General features: G+C 41.5%; 1 protein-coding gene across 1 annotated transcript in view; it reads left to right on the forward strand.

Annotated features, from left to right (window-relative positions):
- The window catches only part of LOC126335822 (kinesin-like protein KIF19), a 603,567-nt gene that overhangs the window by 480,747 nt on the left and 107,262 nt on the right, over window positions 1–15,558 (forward strand). Inside the window, exon 10 of the mRNA XM_049999287.1 lies at window positions 12,113–12,246. Within this exon, the coding sequence (XP_049855244.1) occupies window positions 12,113–12,246 (134 nt within the window). The remainder of the gene's footprint in view (window positions 1–12,112; window positions 12,247–15,558) is intronic.

The raw sequence follows: 15,558 nt of genomic DNA on the forward strand, positions 1-15,558 counted from the left end.
AAAGACTAGAGCACTTGCTATTTGCTCGTAACAGTTCCTGTACTACTTCTATGAACGTATTTTATCGGTTGCATTGAACTTTTAAGTTCTTAAATTTCATACAAATATTTCTTCACCTATATTTATTTGTAGATCTTTAGGAGAAATTTACTAACGATGTTGTAAAATTGATACAAATAGATGATAACTGTCTTTGCAGTGGCGTATACTCTACCTTAGATGGTTCATACTGCTTAAATCAAGGAAAGATAACAGTGTAGTTCTTACGTTGTATTCGTTTAGCGTAGTCAGTTCAGTAATACGGAATGCCGTAAACTTGTTTGCAAACTTCGAGGCCTGTAATATGTAAGAGTATACATTTGGGTTTACTTAGAAAAGGATGCTTTCATTGTCATTTCTGGTGATCTATGTCGCATTTACTGTCTCACAACCATATAAATATTGCACTGTCGGATATAACTCAGCTGGTTGTCGTAACACCTTAGCCATTTTCACAGTCTTTATAACCCTGATTTTTTTTTTGTCGTCGTAGTACTTTTATGCGATAAATACGGCAGTAAAATTCGGGATGTCATGTACTTTCAACTATTTCCCGCCTCGAGTTTCTGTGACAATTTTTTGACTTTGCAGCTAAATTGTGTTATGAAACAGAAACATTTCTGTGACGTACCTCTTCGCAGTTTTCCAGTGTTCGTGGCGCTTCACAATTCAGCGCAAAAGCAGGGGTGCTAATGAAGTGCTGCAAGGCAGCTGTGTCCGGCGGGTTGCTATATTATAAAATTATAGGCGTGGTAACTGGTATCCTCTAAGGTATGCTGCGTATGGCTTACAGCAATAACTGGTATATTTTTATTACATGGGCAATAGGCTGTGATCTACGGCATGATTATGTGCCTAACGTTCCATATTTATAGCCGCTGATGATGTTTCCAGTATTAGGAGACGAAACTTAAGCACAGAACATGCCATAGACCAAAGATAATGTTCATGTAATAAAAACCAACAACTATACAAATGAAAATTCCTGACATATTAAAACTGTGTGCGGAACCAGGCTTCGGACGTAGAACCTTTGTCTTTCCCGGGCAAGTACTCTACCAACTTAGCTTTCCGAGCTGGACTCACGACCTGTCCTCGCAGCTTTACTTTCGCCGGTACCTTACCTCCTATCTTCGAAACTTCACGGAAATTCCCCTGAATAGCTTACAGGGCTAGCACTCCTGGAAAAAAACGATATAGCGGAGACATGGATTAGTCACAGCCTGGGAGATTGTTTTCTGAATGAAATTTCACTCTCCAGCGGATGGTCCTTTGCTTCCCCAGACTATGGCTGAGCCATGTATCCTCAATCCTTTCTTCTAGGATTGTTGGTCCAGAATGTTAGGCAGGAGAACTTCTGTGAAGTTTAGAAATAAAGCTGTGAGTATGGGTCTTGAAACGTGGACCGATAGCTCTGCTGGTAGACGAAGGTCCCAGGTTCGAGTTCGGGTTCGGCACACAATATTAATTTGCACACTCCGCAGCATAATGAAAAGTTCAGTCGGAGAAGGATGCAAATGCCAACCGCGAAAGCCTTCATGACTAACACTGTGTTTCTAATACGTATTCCATATGCATCAACAACAATACAATACCGATGTACTCAAACCTGGAAATCGATCATAAAAGAAGTTGGACTGATTCGTTAAGTGACGAAAGTAGTCAACAGTATATCGATTTTCATAATAGTCGGGCTCAAACTATACCGCGTTTTAATATGGTCCACTTTTGATTGTGTTTGCCTATACTTTGATTCCGCTGCTGATGCAACATTATATCACTGCAGAATTGCCATTACAAAGCACTTATGGTTTGCTCTGGCGCCATGATACCCATGCGACCTAATGTAATTGTGGTACAGGTAAGTGAATCCCAACTAAAGTATTACACTGTGAACTTATTAACAAAATGAGCACTTTTTACGGAAGGTAAAGTCGTAGCGAATATTCAAGAACTAACTTCCATGAGTTTCATCGCAAAATATGGGCTGAACAGTGTCTACTGCAACTCGGAGCGGTGCTTGCACCTCCAAGTCCTCAAGCCACCAGAAGCAGATCAGCCTGCAGCCTATACTTCTTTGATGCCGTCCACCAGTACACCATCTTTCAGCTATTAATCTCGTTAGACATTATTTTTAAGGACAGGGACAGCAGCAGTAGGTTAGATATCGTACGATCTGAATGGAGAAGCGGCATTTCCATACATATTGATATTTAGAGTGGCGAAGAGGGTTTGTGGAAGCACTCTCTGGGATCCTATTAAAAAAAGAAAAAAAACCAGCTATCCTTCAGGGTCTTCAGAATGCTTACAAACAAGTGGAGGAGCCAAAAAATATATTACTGGATAGAGACCAGCGTTTGCTCTCCTGAGGCGTCTATCGTTACCGCGCAACTGTTAACGTAAGGTCACTCTCTTGGATAAAGACACATAGCGGCGTTAAGGAAACCGAAATTGTAGATGGCTTGACTAAGGAAGCCACCTTGAGTTGTAGAAAGAACTTATCGTGGAAACCTACCTACAAAGATTAACAGCTTAACAAGGGAATTGTAAAGCAAGGAATATCGGCTGTCCTCTAGAAGCGGCGGAGAGAATAAAGAAAACTATATCCTTAACTACAAATGTGTCAGCGGTATGGCAAGTGTCGATGTACAAGGAGCTTCAGGGCCACTGCCACACGCCTTGGCTTCAGCAATATTTGCACCACATCAAGTCTTACACCGACCTCTCTATCTCTCTTTAGTGTGTGTGTGTGTGTGTGTGTGTGTGTGTGTGTGTGTGTGTGTGTGTGTGTGTGTTTGTGTGTGTGTGTGTGTGTGTGTGTGTGTGTGTGTCATTACGAAGAGAACACGAAGCGCATATCTTCCTCCGTTGCATCACTTGCCGTGAATTCACAAATGCCTGTCGCGAGACTTGCTGAAACAAATCTGTTCCTTGATGACCTGAATAATTTCGTTACTATCGGAGAAGAGCGCAGGGTGTTGATATTCTTGCACATGGGTTGAAGTAACGTGGACCTCGACTATCGATATAAAGCTGCTAGTGAAGCATACAAAATTTTGTGTTAAATTATTAAAATATTGTAAGATTTTTATTTGACTGTATTATAAGCCATTAATCTAACTGTACTTCCTCTAGTAAATATTCTCAGATACAACAAATACTTGTTCGTCCTTGTCCTATACCAATTAGTGTTGATTCTTTACGAATTGAGGCACTGAGAACCATAAGGGCCCAAAACACGTAAACAAAGTTTTGAGAGAAATAGATGTTTTGTGAAAGTCGTGAAAATCATTTTTATAGAGAATCGACAAGTTTTATAGGTCCTAACTGTTTTTCAACCAAGTCTCAAGATCTTGTAATTCCAATAAAAAATAATTTACCCATTTTTTGTTATGAAATATTAGTTAATAATTAATATTATATTTATTATCAATGTTAATTCATGAAATTTTCATGTACGGGCTAGTGACAGTAGTGTCATTTGGAAATTATGAAGTTTATAATAAATGCGAAATTTTAATCAGAACATAAAGATCAATTACTAATTGCAACATCCACACAATTTTCATAATTTCATTATACACATTTGTGGCCTAAGGATCAGACAAAACTATAGATACACATCTAATTGTGAAGTGTTACTATTACGTGTAAGATATAGACAACAAATTATGTTGCCAACAAAAGACAAAAACTGAACAGCGCAAGGCAAAAAAAATTATGCTTCGTGCTTTACGCTCATGTGGAAATAAATATCCGAGAAATTGGTGAGACATCTTTTCGTGAATGTTCATATATACAGTGTGAGGTTACAGATATTGAACAGGCTGGTCCACCACACGATCACGTCAGGAGCATGCATGTATGCTACAGTCTCAAAATCAACGACAGTGTGCTTTAGGCCCTTATGGTTCCCAGCGCCTCAATTAATTCTCAATTCACGTGGAGAGAGATTCTCCAGGAACGAATCTCTCCCCTCTTCCTCTCCACGCGACAACGTGTGGGGACTTCACCTCATACTGAATACTCGAAGTCAGAGATAATATGCGTCTCTGATGTCATATGTTTCTTCTTACAGCTGATTTCTTTCTCCACAAATGGGGGCGGGGATGGGGAGGGATCCGGCTGACAGCTGCATATTGCTGCTCCTCAACCTAATAATATTAAAAAATAGTCAATTAAAGGCACAATAAATAAAGTGTCTCGATTAAATACAACAAAAGAATTTTCATTTCGGTGGTATTACCATAAGAAAGTAGAGATGGCTGATGGTTGGTGCTCTGGTGCAGAAGAAATTACTGATTCTATCGCGAAGGTCATCTTTGAATAAATGTCGTAAGGGTAAGAAACGAGAATGGTTAAAGATGTATTGCTATGATCTGGGAACGAAGGGGTCGAATGGTACTGATTCACAGAGGGACAGGTGTGGAATAGGACTGGAACGAGAGAGGGTGGGAAAAGTTATTAGAGACTTGATCTAAAAAGGGTAGGTGGGGGGTAAGGCTTTGGTTGTTAGGATGAGTAAAGATGAGCACAGAGTTCCGTGTATGAAAGAGGGAGTCTGTTACTCCTTGCGGTGGAATATAGAAGAGGTTCATGTGGAAAGAGGAGGGAATATGTTGTTATAGACATAAAAAGATCACGAGATTATTGAGGACTGGGGAGACAATGGGGTTTACTCCTCAAGATTATTGGGTGATTTGTGAAGATATGACGAATGGGTGTAGGAGAGTGAGTGTGAGAAACGGGAAGATGCATACAGAAGGCGAGATGTAGAGCGTGCCATTGTAGGAATTGTATAAAATTGTAAAATTTTTGGGCTGCAGAGATCTATGCTACGTTGGCGAAAGTAAGGATGTTTCATATAAGGATTTTTCCAGTATAGAGGATGGAGTAAGACTGTAATCCACATACACGGTTGTTACTTGTTTTAGCAGTATTACTCTAATGTGTGCTTGTTGTTGATTAATGAGTAGACTGGGACATCAAGACTGTTTGAAGTCGAGCGTTAATCTGTCAGTGAGATGGATAAGATGGTTATAAATGGTGAGGTGGAAATCATTGAGACAGAAAATAAGTGTAGGGCATTGCATGAATATTTCCTGGATTTTGACGGAGTTGATTTTTGGGTACTGGAGATTAAAGTGAAGTTATTGAGACGGACCTGGGGTATTGTTGGGAAGCCATGAGAGATGGGTGTAGAGTAAAGAAGGTAGTGTCGTCAGCTTACTGGAGCAGATAGACAGGAATAGGTGGTGGCGTGCATCATCTATGTAGAGGAGAGAGGTGATTGGGAACAGGACCGATCGCTGGGTCACTTGTGCGAATCGATGGAGGGTATTCCGAATTTCTATCAGCATTTTGTTGTAGGGGAGACCGGAGCAAGTCGATAAACGGAGGGTCTAAGTCCGCACTGCTAGGTAGCGTCAACACACGGATACTACTAACTCTTCACTCGATGAGGCACTAAAACCTCGCACAGTGAAACCGCTGCTGTCAGCTGTGTGTGCCAAGGGAAATTGTTGTGTACAGTGGTTGACGTCGTATGATTTTCTAGCCATTCAACACATGCTCTTGTGGAATAACTAGTTAGACATTTGGTTATTTTTTATTAAAGATGGCTAAACAGACAATATGCATTTCACAGACAAAATTTATCCATGTTTTATTCTTATTAATCGTACTCCATATATCAAACTCTTTCAACATAGCCGACTGCGCCGCTTATTCCAGAGCAGCTACAGTCGATAATACAGTTAATGGGCTCAGTTTATGCTGTTAATAGATTCAAAGAACGTGGCATCAAATCTTTTGATCCCTTTGTGTGTAGTGGGCTTCATTTTGCCGCGGCAAAAAACCACAGATTGTGTTCTTGTTACGAGTAATGCTGAAACTTAGAATGCTTCTCCTCCGACCGCTGCTCGTAAAGGTCAGCCCATAGAAGGACCCAATTATCCTACTGATGGACATCAGGCAGAGCGTAATGAAGAACTAGTACCCTCAAAAATGCTGGTCCTACTAACCCAAAACCTTTGCGAGGTATTTTCCGTTTTGGATCGTTGGCTTAAGAAAGGCCATGTGCGAAAACAGGGAAAAGTCACAGTACGCAAATTGCAAGTGTTTTAAGAATCTCACCTTTAAAACAGATGTTGGTTGATAAGAAACACGAAAGATGGAACAGGAACATTTGAAATGTCAAGTAAAATTTTCGAACAAAATACAGCACAGCGTCCAGCATATAATAACATTTACGTTGACCTTGCAACAGAAGATAGAATGTTGTCAGTGCGATGAATGGTGGGCTGAAAAAAGCTCATAATTTGAAGGAGAAAATTTGTGTCTCAGTTTTGTTGATGATAAACATTGATCTAGAGCTATAATGATTTCGAACGCAATAATCGTTCCCTTAAATCCTGTTCAGTAAGAGATACATCTTTCCTCATCTTCTTCTTTTTCCTGGTCTTATTCCGTATTTTCACAGGGTCGGCATGTTATTCTGGATTTGGCTGTGTTGATGGTAAAGGGTGCACGGATGTCTTTCTCGTCACCACCCCTTATTCCTACCCCCTCCCCCTCCCCAAGGCGAAATTTGTGTACCCGACCTGTCTGTGTTTAGTGTTAATGCATGTGATAGTGTGAGGATGTGTTCGAAAAAATAGCTGGTCATCTAAAGGAGGCTGACGTAGGTATCAGACCAGTATTCACCTTGTCGCATTTGGGAAACCGCCTAAAGGCCACATCCGGGGTGATCGGTACAGCGCTCCTCTTCGTTAATCCGCCGAGCGAATACGATCCGCGATTGACGCAATTTCCCGAATACCGATCGTTCCGTTCTAACACGAACTTCTATGCGGACAGGTTCAAAGAAAAAAACAAGGAGTAATGTTTACTTAACTAATGCACTGTCTTATACATTACAAGAACAAAAATGAGTTCAGCTTTCATCAGTATTGTCATCTTGCCCCGTTATCAAAGTCTTATACATTCTATTAGCTTTTAAAATTGGCAACAAGGAAAAAGAAAATCTATTCAACTAAGTACAATGTAAAAAGGGGTTAGTTGTTTTTAACGTGAGCAAAGAAAACCAAACTGTCTTCGTAAATGAATTTATAAAAAGCAATGGTTAACTACTAACATCGTCAACTTGCCTCGATCTCTCGTATATATAATACGAGGAACTTTCAATAATTAAACAGACACGTTTATGTAGAAAACTATGTGTATTTTTTTCAAAATGATACCTTTACTACTTCTCAACAAAATCCTCATGAGTATTACACTTGTCGTAATGATGAACTAGATTTTCTTTATACCTAAGGCAAAGATGTCTGTCTTGTTGTTTGCGCAAGTTTCTGACAAATTCTTTGACTTCCTCGTTATTGCTGAACTTTATTTGGACTGTAGTTCAAAACGGTGATCCCAAGTTACATCATAAGTTAAAATCTTGTTTGGAAAAGGGTCACCTTCTATTTCATAGCCTTCTTTAAAGTCTGTACATACTTTGAGTCATTTTGCTTGTGTTACTGCGTTAACTCTTTTGGGGTCCACCTTGCCCTTGTTTTGCTGTACTTGAACTTGTTGTTGATGACATTATAAACTGTGGCAACACTTACTGCAGCTGCTTTCTGTACATGTTCAATTGTGATACGTCGGTCTTGACGAATAATGTCGACATTGTGGATTTCGAGCAAATAAATTGACAGTTCAACCAGTCGGCCAGGACGTTGTTCGTGAGACACTGAGATTCGCCTGTTTTTGGACCGTTATACTCATGAGGAGGTATTGAATAGAATTGGGGAAAAGAGAAATTTGTGCCACAACTTGACTAGAAGAAGGGATCGGTTGGTAGGACATATTTTGAGGCATCAAGGGATCACCAGTTTAGTATTGGAGGGCAGCATGGAGGCTAAAAACGTAGAGGGAGACCAAGAGATGAATACACTAAACAGATTGAGAAGGACGTAGGTTGCAGTAAGTACTAAGAGATGAGGCAGCTTGCACAGGATAGAGTAGCATGGAATGCTGCATCAAACCAGTCTCTGGACTGAAGACCACGACAACAACACCCATTCATAAAAATTTCCTTGCTTCATACAACTTTCCCCATACTGTAAACTGTTCCAGGGTATATTTTAGGCCGTTTTTCACCTTCAGAAATAAGAAAGCGTCACTGAACATTGTCCAGATAACGTGGAAACTTTAAGCGGACACGCCATCGTTAAATGCTATGTCGAAGTTATAAAAAAGCAGTTTTTATCCGTCAGCTGTCCTCAGCTGATTGCAGTGATGCCAATCTAAAGCCATGGAAGTACAAGATCCTTCTTACAAACTGTTTCATTTCTGCATCAGGTTGTCTCTTTAATTATTTAATGTGCCTCGTACGTACACTGAGGTGACAAAAGTCTTGGGGTAGTGATATGCACATACAGAGATGGCGGTAGAACACAAGGTATAACGTGTAGTTCATTGGTTGTGCTGTCATTTTTACTGAGTTGATTCATGTGATGTGATTATGGCTGTACCATGGGAATTAACAGACTCTGAACACGAAAAAAATGGTAGTTGGAGCTAGACTTATGGGACATTCAATTTTCGAAATTGTTAGGGATTTCAATATTCCGGGAACCGCAGTGTTAAGAATGTGTCGAGGATACCAAACTTCAGGCGTTACATCTCACCAAGGGCAGCGCAGTGGTCGACGGCTTTCACATAACGACCGATGGCAGTGGTGTTTGAGTAGACTTGTCAGAGCTAACAGACAAGCAACACTGCATGAAGTAGCAGCGGAAATCAGAGCTGGACGTAGAACGAACGTATCCGTAAGGACAATGCGGCGAATTTTGGCGTTAAAGGGCTATGGTAGCAAACGACCGACGTGAGTGCCTACGGTAACAGCACGACACAGTATGCATCGCCTCTCCTGGCTTCTCGACCATATCGGTTGGATCCGGGAACACTGCAAAACCGTCGCCTGGTCAGATAAGTCCTGATTTCAGTTGGTAAGAGCTGACGGTAGGGTTCGACAGTGGCGTAAAACCATGAAGCCATGTACCCAAGTTGTCAACAATGCATTGTGCAAGCTGGTGGCGTCTCCATAATGGTGTGGTCTGGGTTTACGTGGAACAGACAGAGTCTTCTGGTTCAATTGAACCTATCACTGACTGGAAATGTTTATGTTCAGCTATTTGGAGACAATTTGGAGTCATTCATGGACTACATGTTCCGAAACAATGATGGAATTTTTATGGATCACATAGCGCCATGTCGCTGGGCCACAATTATCCGCGACAGGTTTGAAGAACATTCTGGACAGTTCGAGCGAATGATCTGGCCGTCCAGATCGCCCGACATGAAACCCATCGAAAATTTATGGGATGTAATCGAGAGGTCAGTTCGTGCAGGAAATCCTGCATCTTCAACACTTCTGCTATTATGGACGGCTATAGAGACAGGATGGCTCAAATTTCTGCAGCAGACTTGCAACGATTTATTGAGTCCATAGAACGTCGAGTTGTTGCACTACGCAAGGCAAGAGTAGATCCGACTAGATATTGGGAGGATTTGCATGACGTTTGTCACCTTAGATAACAAAATGGTAGATATCGAAATAGATGACAGAGGGATAGAAAAACAATTAAAATCGTCCAAAAGAGAAAAGGCCACTGGACCTGGTGTGATACCTGTTCGACTTTACACAGAGTACGCGATGGAACTTGCCCCCGTTCTTGCAGCGGTGTACCGCTCTAAAAGAGCGTAGCGTTCCAAAAGATTGGAAAAGCGCACATGTCATCCCCGTTTTCAAGAAGGGACGTCGAACAGATGTGCAGAACTATAGACCTACATCTCTAACGTCGATCAGTTGTAAAATTTTGGAACGCATACTATGTTCGAGTATAATGACTTTTCTGGAGACAAGAAATCTACTCTGTAGGAGTGAGCATGGGTTTCGAAAAAGACGATCATGTGAAACCCAGCTCGCGCTATTTGTCCACGAGACTCAGAGGGCCATAGACACGGGTTCACAGGTAGATGCCGTGTTTCTTGACTTCCGCAAGGCATTCGATACAGTTCCCCACAGTCTTTTAATGAACAAAGTAAGAGCATGTGGACTATCAGACCAATTGTGTGATTGGATTGAAGAGTTCCTAGATAACAGAACGCAGCATGTCATTCTCAATGGAGAGAAGTCTTCCGAAGTAAGAGTGATTTCAGGTGTGCCGCAGGGGAGTGTCGTAGGACCGTTGCTATTCACCAATATACATAAATGACCTTGTGGATGACATTGGAAGTTCACTGAGGCATTTTGCGGATGATTCTGTGGTATATCGAGAGGTTGTAACAATGGAAAATTTTACTGAAATGCAGGAGGATCTGCAGCGAATTGACGCATGGTGCACGGAATGGCAATTGAATCTCATTGTAGACAAGTGTAATGTGCTGCGAATACATAGAAAGATCATTTATCATTTAGCTACAATACAGCAGGTCAGCAACTGGAAGCAGTTAATTCCATAAATTATCTGGAGGTAGGCATTAGGAGTGATTTAAAAAGGAGTGACCATATAAAATTAATTGTCGGTAAAGCAGATGAACCGCGCGGCTGCTACCGTCGCAGGTTCGAATCTTGCCTCGGGTATGGATGTGTGTGATGTCCTTAGGTTAGTTAGGTTTAAGTAGTTCTAAGTTCTATGGGACTGATGATCTCAGATGTTAAGTCCCATAGTGCTCAGAGCCATTTGAACCATTTAAAGCAGATGCCAGACTGAGATTCATTGGAAGAATCCTAAGGAAATTCAATCCGAAAACAAAGGAAGTAGGTTACAGTACACTTGTTCCCCCACTGCTTGAATACTGCTCAGCAGTGTGGGATCCGTACCAGGTAGGGTTGATAGAAGAGGTAGAGTAGATCCAAAGGAGAGCAGCACGCTTCGTTACAGGATCATTTAGTAATCGCGAAAGCGTTACGGAGATGACAGATAAACAACAGTGGAAGACGCTGCAGGAGGCGCTCAGTAGCTCGGTACGGGCTTTTGTTGAAATTTCGAGAACATACCTTCACCGAGGAGTCAAGCAGTATATTGCTCCCTCCTAGGTATATCTCGCGAAGAGACCATGAGGATAAAATCAGAGAGATTAGAACCCACACGGAGGCATACCGACAATGTTTCTTTCCACGAAAAATACGAGACTGGAATGGAAGGGAGAACCGAGAGAGGTACTCAAAGTACCCTCCACCACACACCGTCAGGTGGCTTGCGGACTATGGATGTAGATGTACATGGTGATCAAAAAGTCAGTATATCTTTGAAAACTTAATAAACCACGGAATAATGTAGATACAGAGGTAAAAATTGACACACATGGTTGAAATGACATGGGGTTTTATTAGAAGCATAAAAAAACAAAGTTCACAAAATGTCGAACAGATGGCGCGTGAAAGATCTCTTGAGCGCGTCGTTTGGTGATGGCCGTGTGCTCAGCTGCCACCTTCGTCATGCTTGGCCTCCCAGGTCCCGAGACCTCAGTCCGTGCGATTATTGGCTTTGGGGTTACCTGAAGTCGCAAGTGTATCGTGATCGACCGACATCTCTAGGAATGCTGAAAGACAACATCCGACGCCGATGCCTCACCATAACTCCGGACATGCTTTACAGTGCTTTTCACAACATTATTCCTCGACTACAGCTATTGCTGAGGAATGATGGTGGACATATTGAGAATTCCTGTAAAGAACATCATCTTTGCTTTGTCTTACTTTGTTGTTATGCTAATTATTGCTATTCTGATAAGATGAAGCGCCGTCTGACGGACACTTTTTGAACTTTTTTTTTTTTTTGCTCTAATTAAACCCCATGTCATTCCAAACATGTGTGTCAATTTCTACCTCTCTATCTACATTATTCCGCGATTTATTCAGTTTTTAAATTTATACTGACTTTTTGATCAACGTGCAGATGTAGGTGCGTGCAGCCCAGTTCAGTAATATGTACCGTTGTTAGTGGTGCCTTGTTTGCAAACGCCTCTTTAGTAGGGAGATAAAAGTGTGTTGCTGGAGAGAGTGTGTTGTGCGCAGGCGGCGGCTGATGGTGCTGGACGGGCGGCTGTTGGCGCTGGGAGCGGACGCCGACCAGCAGAGGGCGCTCATCTCGCAGTGGGACAGTCGGCTGTACCGTGGGCCGGCCAGGGCCTCGCAGCGCAGGGGCTCAGGTGGGTCCGCAGTCCACGCTACGCTGCTCGGCAGAGCATTCGTACCACAGTCTAACATAACAGTCGCGACGCTCACTGCTGTAAACGTTGTTGCCGTTTGACAGATGGAGCGACACTAGCGCTCCGAGCGGCAGGTAAGGTGAACGTCAGACGCGTCGTAAGCATAATGTTTGTTTGCATCCATTTCCTACGTAACTTCAGAATTATTCGAGCTATTTTCTTGCCTGCAGGAGTTTGTGTAGTATCAGAAGGCATATACGTTTCTAAAAATGATTCTAAAATATGCGCAAGTATGGACAAAAACTGTGAATAGAGTGGCAAGCTACAACACATTCGTGAAGAAACACTTGTGACTTGGGACAGAATTGCAGCTTACCATTTTGATATCAAACGAATATAAACAAACAGATTCACATGTAAGAAGCACAGACATGTACCTCTACATGCAAAAGCGATCGACAGCTCTTTTATCGTTCTGTAGGCCTACTGTGTTTGTCTTTGTCGCCTGTTGCCACAAGTACGACCTTCATTTTTATATTATTCTAAGTGGGACAAGCAACTGCCAAATAGAGGGAGACATATGCTGAAAACATTATAATGAGCTGATTACATTACATTTCACTAAAAACCAAATACTTGAATAATTTTCAAATAATCTGTTTGTAGGAACTTTCCCTGTTCCGTAATAGTTTCTCTTCTGCACATTCTAACACTTGAGATATTCATATTTTCCCACCTCCACGTTGCAAATCTTTTGACTATTGAGTGAAATGCCCAGTCGATGTGCTGTTATTTTCACGTCAATTCTACCAACAGTGAGAGTTGTTTAGTTCTCGGGGTGTTGTAAAATTCCTGGATTCGCCTCGTCGCTGTGCAGCCTATGGAAAGGATTGCGGAAGACTCCCAAATAAATTCCAAAGTACAGTGCAGTTTTAACACCAATATATTTTCAGGATTCTGGTGTCCGAGCCTGGTGAACTGTACCGGTTACATCACATGTACCCAAAGTTGACATCAATCGACACACTGTTCACAACAATCAACAAACGAGTGAGCCTACAATACATTTGCTCGAACCCTAGCCAAAAAAACGAGTGCCGCAAGGCGCCTGCGTGACCTCTATTTATATTTTTGTTAAGAATTACCTACAATGAAAATTACAATTTTATGTAAAATCACATTTAAAAGTTAAACCAAATATGAGATACAAATTGCTAAAAATTTACAATCTCTGTGCTGAACAGGGTGAACCTATTTTCAACTTAGTTACGAGTTAATATAACATTTTCTGACTAATTATGTTACAGGTAACATTTACATTTCTAAATTTGTTTATAACAAATCAAATAGTGCCTGAATTTTAGTGCTAACATATATCGGAGATTCAATTAACATGCTTTATTTATATGTTCTATTTAATTGCTGTAGTAATTTTATAATGATAGGTTTACTGGTACATCCTGACCAAGAGCTACATTTCTTTCGATTAGTTACAGTATTAATTTCACATTTATATTGTGTTTTTCACGTAAGAACAATGTTAATCAGCAAAGCATCGTTTTCGAATTATATGTATAATGAAGTAGTGGTTACTTTTGTATGTAATTTGGAAACGGGTCACTTTACAAGCAGGCAATTAAGACTGGTGTTTTGTCTTTAATGCTCTCCGAGGGGTTCTGATCGGTAGCAATGAGATACAGTAATATTTCACACTTCACACGTCGGTTTGCAGTAGGGTTTTGGAGCATATACTGTATTCAAACATTATGAATCACCTCGAAGGGAACGATCTATTGACACGTAACCAGCATGGCTTCAGAAAACATCGCTCTTGTGCAACGCAGCTAGCTCTTTATTCGCACGAAGTAATGGCCGCTATCGACAGGGGATCTCAAGTTGATTCCGTATTTCTAGATTTCCGGAAAGCTTTTGACACCGTTCCTCACAAGCGACTTCTAATCAAGCTGCGGAGCTATGGGGTATCGTCTCAGTTGTGCGACTGGATTCGTGATTTCCTGTCAGGAAGGTCGCAGTTCGTAGTAATAGACGGCAAATCATCGAGTAAAACTGAAGTGATATCAGGTGTTCCCCAGGGAAGCGTCCTGGGACCTCTACTGTTCCTGATCTATATAAATGACCTGGGTGACAATCTGAGCAGTTCTCTTAGGTTGTTCGCAGATGATGCTGTAATTTACCGTCTAGTAAGGTCATCCGAAGACCAGTATCAGCTGCAAAGCGATTTAGAAAAGATTGCTGTATGGTGTGTCAGGTGGCAGTTGACGCTAAATAACGAAAAGTGTGAGATGATCCACATGAGTTCCAAAAGAAATCCGTTGGAATTCGATTACTCGATAAATAGTACAATTCTCAAGGCTGTCAATTCAACTAAGTACCTGGGTGTTAAAATTACGAACAACTTCAGTTGGAAGGACCACATAGATAATATTGTCGGGAAGGCGAGCCAAAGGTTGCGTTTCATTGGCAGGACACTTAGAAGATGCAACAAGTCCACTAAAGAGACAGCTTACAGTACACTCGTTCGTCCTCTGTTAGAATATTGCTGCGCGGTGTGGGATCCTTATCAGGTGGGATTGACGGAGGACATCGAGAGGGTGCAAAGAAGGGCAGCTCGTTTTGTATTATCGCGTTATAGGGGAGAGAATGTGGCAGATATGATACACGAGTTGGGATGGAAGTCATTACAGCATAGACGTTTTTCGTCGCGGCGAGAGCTTTTTACGAAATTTCAGTCACCAACTTTCTCTTCCGAATGCGAAAATATTTTGTTGAGCCCAACCTACATAGGTAGGAATGATCATCAAAATAAAATAAGAGAAATCAGAGCTCGAACAGAAAGGTTTAGGTGTTCGTTTTTCCCGCTCGCTGTTCGGCAGTGGAATAGTAGAGAGATAGTATGATTGTGGTTCGATGAACCCTCTGCCAAGCACTTAAATGTGAATTGCAGAGTAGTCATGTAGATGTAAGACACGAACAGTTGCACTTAATTTAACCACTTCATTGTCAAAGCAGGTCTGTGTTGATGTTTCACATACATGGAGAGTGAAACTGGCTGCTTCTGTGTCATAGGACTGTTTTACAGCTTTAGATTGACTGTCGAATCTTTGGGCAGTTTCTTCTTCATCGTCAGTTGAGGGGGCTTATTTGGAGTGTCAAACAGTGTGGGTACTGCATTGCAAACAAGTTTGTTATTGTCTGCGTTCATGAACTGGTTTTGTTCGAGATGTAGCGAACAAAACCTAATATTATTGTACAGGTAAACTGTGTCTTTCTTGATAAGGTGTTCTCGTCTGC

The sequence above is a fragment of the Schistocerca gregaria genome, chromosome 2 (assembly GCF_023897955.1).
Source record: "Schistocerca gregaria isolate iqSchGreg1 chromosome 2, iqSchGreg1.2, whole genome shotgun sequence".
Lineage (NCBI taxonomy): Eukaryota > Metazoa > Arthropoda > Insecta > Orthoptera > Acrididae > Schistocerca > Schistocerca gregaria.